Source organism: Raphanus sativus, chromosome 9 (genome assembly GCF_000801105.2).
Source record: "Raphanus sativus cultivar WK10039 chromosome 9, ASM80110v3, whole genome shotgun sequence".
NCBI lineage: Eukaryota > Viridiplantae > Streptophyta > Magnoliopsida > Brassicales > Brassicaceae > Raphanus > Raphanus sativus.
Genome location: NC_079519.1, coordinates 9,753,576 through 9,765,013, shown reverse-complemented (window position 1 = coordinate 9,765,013; position 11,438 = coordinate 9,753,576). Strand labels below are relative to the sequence as shown.

Sequence of the window (11,438 nt, the reverse complement as noted above, 5' to 3'; positions counted from 1 at the left end):
AAACACTAAAAGGAGGTGAGTGTACATGTTGTTGGAGCTGGCTTAAGAACATTTGGTCTGGAGAAGAAAATGATGAAGAAGACAAGACATCCATTATGGTTCGAAAATGATGATGGTGTTTGTGTATATGTGTATTCTCTTACTAATTTTTTTATGTTTCTTTGATGGTGTTTTATTTGGAATTTCAATGTGAAGTTGTATATATTACTCATGTCCTAGATACATTCTTTAGAGATTAAAGCTTATGGCCCATTTTACATAATCCCAATAGAATCTGAATCTCTAGAATGCTACAAAATTTGAGTCAGTGCTTCGGATTGTTAGTATGAGTTTGGGGGATCTTCCTTCCTCTAATTCAATTTTTCATAAACTGACTTTATGTATGAAAGAGTGGAGCATCTTCCACATAGAGTTGTTCCAGGAAAAAAAAAAGAATCGTAAGGGTTTTAAAGTATTTTTTTTTAAAGATCTTTCACTCTTTCGATGCTTTACAAATACAAGTTACCTTTGTCTTGCAGGGAATGAATCTTACAAAACGTTTATGAACTTGGACCATCTTTTTGAACCAACGTCTGAACTCTCTTAATTTTCCTACGATAAGACACCTAGTTTGACTGTCCATGACACAGCTTTCACAATAAAGTCAACTCAAATGAACTCTCTCACGCTTTCTTTCTTGGTCCGTCCCACGCTGCCATCAATAGCAAAGTCACCAAACACAATACTACACCATAGAATAACTCTTCGTTCAAATAAAAACTACATCATCATCTTCTTCTACGTCTTCTTATATACAGACAAAGACGACTAATTCTTACTTTTTCTTTACAAGTTTATATTAAAATTAAAATTAATTCAGCCAATCATCAAAAATTATAAAATATTATTGATCACAGAATTTTAATAAAAATAAAATAAATATAAAATATGAACACATAATGTATTTTTAAAACATCAAAAACTTTACAAAACATTATCTATTTTAAATGTAGAGAATATTAATTTATACTTTTCTCTTACAGGAAACTCTTCCACAGAGCAAAGCAAAACTAGAACTAGTCTGTTTAAAACTAGTTATGGTGGTTCTGCTGAACACAGGTCGTCGTTTTGTTCTTCTTCTACTTGCAACATTCTCTTGCTTCCCCTTTAGGCTCTGTTTCGGCCAAGACAGAATCACCTTCACTACTCCGATCAACGACACAAATACCCTTCTCTCCAAAAGTGGTGCTTTCAGGTTTGGTTTCTTCACTCCTGTAAACTCCACTACTCGGTTACGTTACGTTGGGATTTGGTACGACAAGATTCCAAAGCAAACTGTGGTTTGGGTTGCTAACAGAGACACTCCCATCAACGACACTTCCGGTGTTGTTTCCATCTCCGACGACGGAAACCTCGTGGTTACCGATGGTCGAAACCGCCTTCTATGGTCGACCAAAGTCACAGTACCAGTGTATCCAAATGCTACTTGGGTCCAGCTGATGGATACTGGGAATCTCGCGTTACAAGATAACCGAAACAGCGGAGAGATTCTCTGGGAGAGTTTCAAGCATCCTTGTAACTCTTTCTTGCCAACAATGACTCTTGGGACCAACAACAGAACCGGAGAGAATCTAAAGCTTACTTCATGGAGAAGCTCTCAAGATCCTTCAACAGGGAACTACACAGCTGGCCTTGCTCCTTTGACGTTTCCCGAGCTCACGTTTCCTGAGCTTCTGATCTGGAAGAACAATGTTCCTATCTGGCTTAGTGGACCGTGGAACGGCCAGGTTTTCATCGGTTTACCGGATATGGATTCTCTTCTGTTTCTTGATGGGTTTAATCTTATCAATGACAAGCAAGGGACATTTTCAATGTCATTTGCTAATGATTCTTTCATGTATCACTTTAACTTGGATCCTGATGGTACCATATATCAGAGAGATTGGAGTACTTCTTTGAGAGACTGGAGGATCCGTGCAAGTGTTCCATCTACATACTGTGATGCATTCGGTGTATGTTGTCCATACGGGAGCTGCAGTTCCCAGGAAGATCCGCCTTGTGAATGCGTGAAAGGGTTTGTGCCGAGGAACAGCACAGAGTGGAACGCAAGGAATTGGAGTGATGGATGTGTGAGGAAAGGTCAGTTGCGGTGCGAGAGGCAGAGCAATGGAGGAGGAAAAGGAGATGTGTTTCTGAGACTGCAGAAGATGAAAATACCAATCAATGCGGTACAATCTGACGCTAATGAGCAAGATTGTCCTAAGCAATGTATAGATAACTGTTCTTGCACTGCTTATGCTTATGATCGAGGAATCGGATGCATGCTTTGGGGTGGAAACTTAGTTGATATGCGATCATTCTTGAGCGCTGGCATTGATCTTTATATTCGACTTCCGCATTCTGAACTCAGTGAGTGAAAACCCCTCTACTAGTCCCACTTGTTTCCTTCATAAACTTTGTATGCTTAGAGCACATGCAACGGCGGTACGTAGCTGGAATCCTTAAAAAAATTATTATAAAAATATATGGGGTCTATGCTTTTTAGGTTTTTGTGCAGGTTTGAGCTGTTAAATTCCTTCAGTAAGGATTTCATCTGGTGGAGTCTCTTAACTGTTCGCGGGCCTCACTGATACGTGGCTGCCCGCAATTGGTTAGTTTTTTTTTTAAATCCAAAAAAAATAATTTAAAAAAATAGAAAACATTTTTTAATGGATTTTTATGGTGTACACGGTTGTGGTGCCCTTACAAACAATATTGTAGTTAATAATAACATAAATTTCTAATATTTTTGTTACTATTAGAATCATATCGCAGTTGTTCAGTTGTTGTTCTGCGAATGGCAGACCCTTAATTGATATGTTTTCTCATCAAATCTTGTAGAAACACATAGCAATCGAGCAATTATCATCGTTGCACCCGTGCTAGGCGTTGTGTTCGTTGCTGCTGTCTGCCTCCTTTTAGCATGCAGGAAATTCAAAAAACGTCCAGGTTAGAGTTCATTGATGATGCCAAAAAATTGCGCTTCAGATTGTTCCTTTTACTATAATTTGTTTGCTTTATTGCTTTACCAGATACAAGTATAGAGCTAATGTTTAAGAAAATGGAAGCACTTACAAATGGTAATGAGACTGCTTCTAACCAAGTTAAGCTCAAGGAGCTTCCACTCTTTGAGTTTCAAGTGTTAGACACAGCAAACCGATAGATTCTCTCTCAGGAACAAGCTCGGACAAGGTGGATTCGGTCCTGTTTATAAGGTGAAACATGCATAAAACAAGAATCCATTTTGAAAAGAGTCTCAGACTAGTAACTGATTGTAAAGTAAACTTTTGAAAACAGGGAAAATTGATGGAAGGGCAAGAAATTGCAGTGAAGAGGCTCTCACAGGCATCAGGACAAGGACTTGAGGAGCTTATGAACGAAGTGGTTGTGATTTCCAAGTTGCAACATCGGAATCTGGTGAAGTTGCTTGGCTGTTGCATTGAAGGTGAAGAAAGACTGCTAGTCTACGAATATTTGCCAAATAAAAGCTTGGATGCCTATCTATTTGGTAAAACTTATCTCCTCTGTTTTATACTTGGGATAATGGAAGAGAAAGATAATGATTTTGTTAGCTTTTTTTGTTCAGACCCATTGAAGCAAAAGATTCTTGATTGGAAGACTCGGTTCAACATAATGGAAGGAATTTGCAGAGGTCTTTTGTATCTTCACAGAGATTCAAGACTAAAGATCATACACAGAGATCTAAAAGTAAGCAACATTTTGTTAGATGACAATTTAAATCCAAAAATATCTGATTTCGGGCTTGCAAGAGTTTTCCGAGCAAATGAAGATGAAGCTAACACAAGAAGGGTTGTTGGAACTTAGTAAGTATCCATTCTCATTATTACAAAAACAAATATTTTGAAAAACGGGTTTTATCATAACCATTATGAATGAGTTTTTTTTTTGTTATTGCAGCGGCTATATGTCACCTGAATATACTATGGAAGGTTTAATTTCAGAAAAATTAGACATTTTTAGCCTGGGGGTTATACTTTTAGAGATCATAAGTGGGAGAAAAAACTCTCACAAGGAAGAGAATAATCTAAACCTTTTAGCTTATGTACGTGTGAACTAATAATACAATGTTTAGCAAATTCACTAGCTTTTAAACTTACATGTAGTTTGGCCCTTTTACAGGCGTGGAAGCTGTGGAATGAAGGTGAGCCTGCTTCTCTAGCAGATCCAACCGTCTTTGATGAGTCTTTCAAGAAAGATATAACGAGATGTGTTCAGATTGGTTTGTTGTGTGCGCAAGAAGCTGCAAACGAGAGACCAAATATTTCAACCGTGATTTGGATGCTAACCACCGAAAACACGAATCTCCAAGAGCCGAAACAGCGTGCGCTAATAGCAAGAAGAGGATCTTCTGACCAGAATAGTATCTCTATCAATGATGTGAGCCTCACAGCTGTAACAGGGCGTTAACCTCACCAAGCCAATATGGCTGTTTACATAATATGTAAGGTCGGGGGTCTGCTATGTTTTGCAAATTTTGTTATTCTGCGTACATTTAGATTTATTTTTTGAACGAATGATCAAAACCATTACTACATATAGTGCATTTGTTTTTTTATCTAAAGAATGAAAGAATTTAATCTAAGCGATACTAAAGAAAGATTTCCTTTTACTCTTGTGCTTGCTCTTCTCTTGCTCCAAACCAAATGATTAGTCCATCCTCAAAGTGGCCCTTCCCCTGAATGGACAGTAGTCTGAGTCTCACTGTTTGGTCCACGAATTTTACTAGACAGCTTACGTCTCGTGGTTGCTCTCCATGACGCCGAGAGTAATGCTCTCTCCATAATGAATGCACTGCTGCTTGGAACGTGTACCTGACCAGGAATGTTTATCTTGTGGGAGTTGGTCTAGGATGAGAAATAATCTCAATTATTTCACCCCAATCTGTGGTGAATATACCCTCCCCTTTCTAGACATGCGTTGAGTAGCTACAGCTGAAGAAGAGATGGTGACATGTTTCTTCAGTGTCATTGCATAGTTGGCATACCGTATTGATCCCAACATTCCACATGCATTTTACACATACATTAAACAATAAGAGATGTATTTAAGAGAAGTTATGTACTGTTTAAAGATTTTGTACATACTGGCATACTGGTTCCTTTTTCACCTTCTAAATCTCTTAAAGATATTCTATAAATTACCGATGATGTCAACGAAAAGTTATATGTTTATCGTTTGTGTAAATAGTAATACTAGTCAACAGTTAGTTGACTTATTTTATGTTAACTTTCACATGAAAGATCTCAACATGAGGTCCGATCTATAAGCATTGTCACTCAAATCAATCCTGTCAAGTATTGTAACATGCATAGACCAAACTTTATTCATTTCACAAACTAATCGGATTTGAGCTTTGTCAAGCTGAGCTCCACATTTATATTTATTACCAAGTCTATTTTATTTGGTAACTGTGCTCATGTGAAATACAACACCATAGGAACCATATATAGAGGAATCTCTAAATTTGGGAGAACGATGTGACAGTCTTGAACCCGTGACTCTCTGGAAGAGAAGCGTTACCAGGTCGAATCGATATAACTGCCTCCAGACCTTTTTTGCAGAATTGAGAAAAACAATCAATTCCTTTAAAAAGAATCTCAAACCGGTTTTGAAGTAAAATAAGATTCAGTGAGTTTTGTTTGTGTTTTTTTATTTTATTTTACCTGCAGCTTTTGCAGCAGTAGCTTCTTGATAAACATCTGTGACAAAAAGAATCTCTGAAGGATCATCCACTCCCAATGTTTCTGTAATCTCCTTGTAACTCTTGCTTTCTTTCTTGTTTCTGCATCCAAGAAACGTATGAGAGATGTCATGTGCAATCACCTAGATCATATACTCTACTGATAGAGCTTTTGTTATACCCGATTGTAGTGTCGAAAAAGCCTGATAAATACTTCCTCAGGTCTCCATAGTTTGTGTTCCCAAAGAGAAGCCTTTGCGCTAATCGACTACCACTAGAATATATGTAAACCTATCCACCGATCAAATACATTAGACCTGCAAACAAAAACACACGCCATTTCTCTAAAAACTATATGAACAGAGACACCTTTATTCCTGAAGAATGCCATTTCTCTAGAGCCTCTGCTACATCGTCGAAAACAACAGACTTCAGTTCATTACATTCAAAACCTGTTCTCCATATGTGACCCTGCAATACAAACATTCTTCACGTACTTATATCAAAATAAACAAAACAAAAAAGGTAGAAACTTGTTTTGTTCTCTCACTTGCAATTCCTTTAAAGCAGTGATCTTTCTATCGGCTTTGACCATTGCCTCTACATTAGAGACCACAGCTGCAATGACCTTCTCTTTTCCTTCATCAGCATGAGGTATAGGAACAGCACCGGCTAAACCCTCTCTCAAGTCTTCTTCAACCTGCCAACAAAAATACCAGAGATGAGCGTTTGATCACTTACAAGACGATAAAGAAAAGTTTGTGGAGGATAATAAATTCGTTGTTATTAACCTGAGACCGCAACAACTTGATATCCTCTTGTGTTTCTGCTGTGTCGTACGTCAAATTCAAATGCTTTCCAACGTTTTCACGAGCATAGGGAAAGAGAACATCTGTGACGAATGTTATGGGCGTAGTTGTTCCTTCAATGTCCAGGACAATGCATCTCTGTGCAACCAAAAAAGAGTATAACTAATTAGGGATATAACACAATGTGACAAGAGAGATCATCATTGACTTTATACCCGAGGTGGTTCTGTTTGGTTTTGTGAATCCTTGACTCCTGATTTTACAGAGAATTTTGTGGGACTTCGAATAGGCCCATGGTCTGGTGTAGCAGCATCCAGACCCAGTTGATGAAGCTTGATGGCAGCATCGAACAGATAGTGGTAACATTCAGCCTGGAATCCAGTGAGAATCAAAAGTTTCTATGAACATAACGATACAGAACTAGTTGTTTGAAGCCATTTGCACAAACCTGTGTCTTAGCATGGATCCAAGAATCACCCCAAATGTAGACTCCATGATTGCGTACCAACACTGCGGTTGCTTTTGGATAGGCTTCTATCTGAAAATGGGAGCCATATATGTCAAACCTAATGAAAACCATTCTTTGGTTGCATATGATCAATTCAAGCTGTCTAGGATATTATATACACATACAGCTTTGGTGAGTGAATCTGTTAGTTCGTTCTCATAAGCTGTGTTCTCTATGATCGGGACAACAAGTTCGTCATAGTATCCGTGACCTTGAATCCCTTTTATCATCTCCATGTGAGTTATCTGCGATATGTAAGAAAGATTTAAGATTAAAAAAAAAGTTTTAAAATGGTATTTATAGGGACTTTTTGAATCTGTCTAACATTCCAGGCTTACACGAAATTCTTTGGCTTGTGGGTTAAGCATTGTCACAAGACAAGATTCCATGCCATGGCTATGAATAACAGCTCCAGCATTTCGCATCTCATATGCCTGCATCACAAAGTTAAAAGTACCTCATAACAATAGTTAATCACTAGTTCACTACTATATAACAAAGTCAATGCTATGCAATTTTTTTATTAATGTCAGTTATCTACTGTAACTAGAGATTAGACAAATAAAATAAAATAATGGAATGTTTACTTGCAAAGAGCATTAAAGCAGACGTTGTACAACTTGTTGAAACATACATGCAAATCAAATGTAAGTCTACACATTACAAGCAATGATCCGGCAATCGCACTGTTAATAAGTAGAACCAAACATCCCTTTTCAAGATTGTCTGTGTAAAACATTTTCAACAATACAACTCTACACTTGACTGAACCCATTGTTCTTGTTCTAACACTAGACTGAATCTATATCTACCAGTGCAATGAGGTTCAATGGGTCGAAGAAACCCACTGAGACATCCAACGAGTGGACTATTGCTCAGATTGGACAAGTGTTACCTTGTAACCGAGTTTTCGCAAGCGTTTCCCCAAAGAAAGCCGCCTGTTCTGCACTTATTTTTAGTTTTTGGATTGCAATCCAACAGTCATTAGCAAGCAATCAACGTATATGATGCCATTCTAAATGAGAGGAAGGTGAAGCTACCACTAAAAAGGAGCGACGAGCTCTTAACATACTTTTTGATCATGACTAAAAATCCTTCTTGACAGAAAACAGATTTAACTTGAAAATTGTTAATGCTGCTCAAAATTTCAACAAAAGTCTTAAGTATTGCTTAAAAATGAGATGAAAAAAAAAACACATAAAATGCACATTCAGCAAAGAAACTACCATTCGATTAAAAGTAGAAACAGACCAAAGCTAGTTACACAGAAAACCCAAAATAGAAAAATCATTTTTACTTATATTTGTAAGGTGAGAGACAAAACCAGAAATACCTTCATGAAAAGAGGAGCACAATCAGTACACTTGGGAGGCTTATTAGGGTAAGGCTTCGGAGAAGGTGTAGATATGATTGATCCATTAGGAGATAAAATGTACATATCCTCAGGTTGCATCCTCTCCTTTTGAACACCTTCAACACACAGCAATTAATCAGCAAGCCGGTGAACCAAATAAAAACTCAATAACACACATGGCGAGGTTTCTCTACACATACAATATAGTGATTGTCGCACATAAAACAGATCAAACACATGTCTCGGAGTTCCGACAAGATTAATTCAGACAGCAAAGGCACATACAAGTTTGTGATAGCGAAGAAGATTGCAATCAATTTTTGAGATGGTAAGAGAGAGAAACCTGAAGGGGACATGATGATGAGTTGATCGGGTTTAGGGATAGAAGCATCGTGAACCTTCATGGTGATGCTACCGCCTGTTCCAGAAACCCAACCTTGTGTGTAGAAATGACGGCAGAGCTCAGTCACCAGCGAACTCGTCTCCTTCACCTCTTTACCCTCCAGATACGCCTGCGGGAAACCGATCGTCGTCGCTGCAGCCGCCGCCGCCATTGATTCTCGGAGCGAAGTTCAGTGATTGATTGTAAAAAGGTTGGAGCTTTTTTAGGAGGAACGAAAGGCAGGTTTTACTTTATCTCGCGAGTATTCAATCTCTTTTGGCTGCTTTTCCACAGAATATGATTCCTTTTTTATATATTTTTTTAAAAAGACCAAAACTTGCGTCAAGTTTGCATTTTTAAGGCAAAGCATTTTCCATGCTCTAGGATTCAGTAGTTTGCTAATACAAAATTTTTACTCCTATGTCAGTAAAAATTTTGATCAAAGGCAAATCTATTGGATTGTTCGTGCGTGTTGAGCAAAGTAACTGCGAGAGCAGAGACTCGAGAAAGTATCAAAAAGGTTGTATTTGATAAAACGGAAAAATCAGGAAAAATCAACAAACACGTGTTAGTTTGCTGACACAAAAGGAAAAAATGAAGAAAATTCTAAAATGGAGTAACATAAATTTTACAAGAACGCACAAACCCCACACATTCAGAAACAGTGAACTAAAGATAATTTCCAACTAAACAAATACACAACAACTCGGAGAATTTTATGCTCTATTCTTCATATGACGATGATAAATATCAAAAGCCAAATGGGTTTAACAAACTACAGTATTTTATAAGTTAATGAAAAGTGAGTACGACGAAGTGCATTTTCCTGCCCAATTTATACTAATGGAAGTAAAAAAGTTTTATACTCAAATTATTCTCTATTAACCATGTGTCTTCTTGGTGGATGTTCCGAGTGCTCATAACCAATTGTCACTCATTTTATATTTCTACAAGTCTTCATGTATTTCATGTATTTGTTTTTAAATTCCGGTAAAATTTACAAACTAGAAATAAGAAACACATATAACAAACATAACAAGAATAATAAAAATGATTACTTAATACATTTACACAAGTAAACTGGAGAAAAATTTTGAGAAATCAAAAGATACTCTCAACAGCGTTAATATAATTTATGTACTCTCAACAATACAAGAAACAAATTAAAAAACAAATAAACAATAAGTTTAAGTGACACAACAAATAACACCACAAACTATAACAATCACAATGCTAAAATAGTTTAGTATTTCTTAAGTAGAAAAAATACATATACAGTTTATCATCACAACTTAACCTTATAACAATAAAAAGCTTGAAAAACAATGATAACTCAAAACACAAATTTCAGAACTACAGTAACTCTAGCAAATATCATGCTATTGTCCAAAGATTTTTTTACTCTCCAAGACACTTTATCACTTTGTAATTTCATTCTAAGGCACATTCCACTTGAGAGGCACATTCTAAGTGTTTTTTGTCCATCTTACCCTTCTTCTAACTCAAAATTTATTTTCTCTACCCAAACATCCTATTTCTCTCTCGTTATCTAAATTGAATCAAGAACACAAGCTTAATTGGCATCAACCGAAACAATCCATTGTCAATAGCAGCAACCTAAACAAAACCTCCTTCTTCTCTCCTCTTCACTCTGTCTTATCATTCTCATGCTTCTCTCCAAAACATCTATTTTCCATTTTATTTACATATCACCTAACGATCACATCAACTGTCGGAGAAGAAGAAGATTAAACACCAAAAGATCTTCTATAAAAAACAAAGCTTTCTGTAATGGAGATTTAGGGAAAAAGAAAGAGATCTAGGGTTGGCGACGAATTCGATCCCTCTCTTCGTCACGATCTACGCAGCCGTGAGCATCGGCGTTCTCATCTCCTCCTTCTATGTCTTCTCCACTATTTACTCTATCACCAGTGGCCCCATCTCTTCGTTCTTCTCTCCTCCTCTCTTTCCAGTAATCTCTCTCCCATCTCTTCTCTCTCCATTTATGCATTTTAAAGTTGTGGCAAATGGTTAATTTGCTTCAAAGTTTGGATCTTTTTACTGTTATAAGCTTCAGTATTGTGTTGGTTCCGTAATTGAATTGATGTCTGAACATTAGGTGAGATTTTTTGAAGGTTAGGTTCTCTAGTTTGAGCTTATCGTGACCTATGCAAGATTGATTCTTAAGAAAAAGATTGAATCTTTACTTGTGGATAGAAGTATAAAATAGGATCATCTTTGTAGCTTATACATTATGATTGTTCATTTCATTATCCATGTTGAACTTAGTTAGTAGTGCCATCAGCTGAGAACAAATTCTGCCATCAGTTTGATAATTTTAAGAAAGTAATTTGCTACTGGGAATCGTAGTGTAGTGTAGTCAAGGTGTGTGTACATGGATGTCACATTATCAAAATCTGCCTGAAAGCTTCAAATTTTACCATATTTCTAGATTGTTGACTATGAAAAATACACGTTCTTAGTTTTTCTTTTGATTGATTTGGTAGTTGGCGACTTGTGTGCAGGATAAGTTGATTTTGACTCGAAAAGCAGAGAAACAAGAAGGAAGAAGCTGAAGTACGCCCTAATAACAGGAAGTGTTGTGAGTGGATTAGGCAACAGAGTAAAAACAAGCAGTATTTCGAGTTACTTCTATCAAATTTGGT

The 11,438-nt window shown here is 37.0% G+C and overlaps 1 protein-coding gene and 1 pseudogene across 2 annotated transcripts; one reads left to right on the top strand and one right to left on the bottom strand.

Annotated features, from left to right (window-relative positions):
* Positions 1-989: 989 nt before the first annotated feature.
* On the top strand, positions 990-4,622 carry LOC108821769 (G-type lectin S-receptor-like serine/threonine-protein kinase At1g11330; annotated as a pseudogene).
* Positions 4,623-5,278: 656 nt separating this feature from the next.
* On the bottom strand, positions 5,279-9,054 carry LOC108818799 (probable bifunctional methylthioribulose-1-phosphate dehydratase/enolase-phosphatase E1). Of its 2 annotated transcripts, XM_018591734.2 has the most exons (13): positions 8,734-9,054; positions 8,370-8,506; positions 7,932-7,979; positions 7,375-7,470; positions 7,162-7,281; positions 6,977-7,066; positions 6,744-6,899; positions 6,511-6,666; positions 6,270-6,419; positions 6,089-6,190; positions 5,901-6,010; positions 5,703-5,821; positions 5,279-5,589 (listed from the first exon to the last, which is right to left on the bottom strand). In XM_018591734.2, the coding sequence occupies exons 1-13, from the start codon at positions 8,942-8,944 to the stop codon at positions 5,498-5,500; spliced, it is 1,587 nt and encodes a 528-aa protein (XP_018447236.1). In that variant the 5' UTR covers positions 8,945-9,054; the 3' UTR covers positions 5,279-5,497. The 2 variants fall into 2 exon arrangements, with proteins under 2 accessions (XP_018447236.1, XP_018447237.1); XM_018591735.2 differs by lacking the exon at positions 7,932-7,979 and having other exon boundaries at positions 8,734-9,033.
* Positions 9,055-11,438: the final 2,384 nt, after the last annotated feature.

What these genes read in the sequence shown, in the direction of transcription:
- LOC108818799 (XM_018591734.2), bottom strand. Translation starts at nt 8,944, where the DNA reads ATGGCGGCGGCGGCTGCAGCGACGACGATCGGTTTCCCGCAGGCGTAT. An exon ending in CATCATCATGTCCCCTTCAG is followed by an intron (nt 8,507 to 8,733) that starts GTTTCTCTCTCT and finishes TGTGTGTTGAAG; the next exon opens with GTGTTCAAAAGGAGAGGATG. An exon ending in GGCATTCTTCAGGAATAAAG is followed by an intron (nt 6,011 to 6,088) that starts GTGTCTCTGTTC and finishes ATCGGTGGATAG; the next exon opens with GTTTACATATATTCTAGTGG.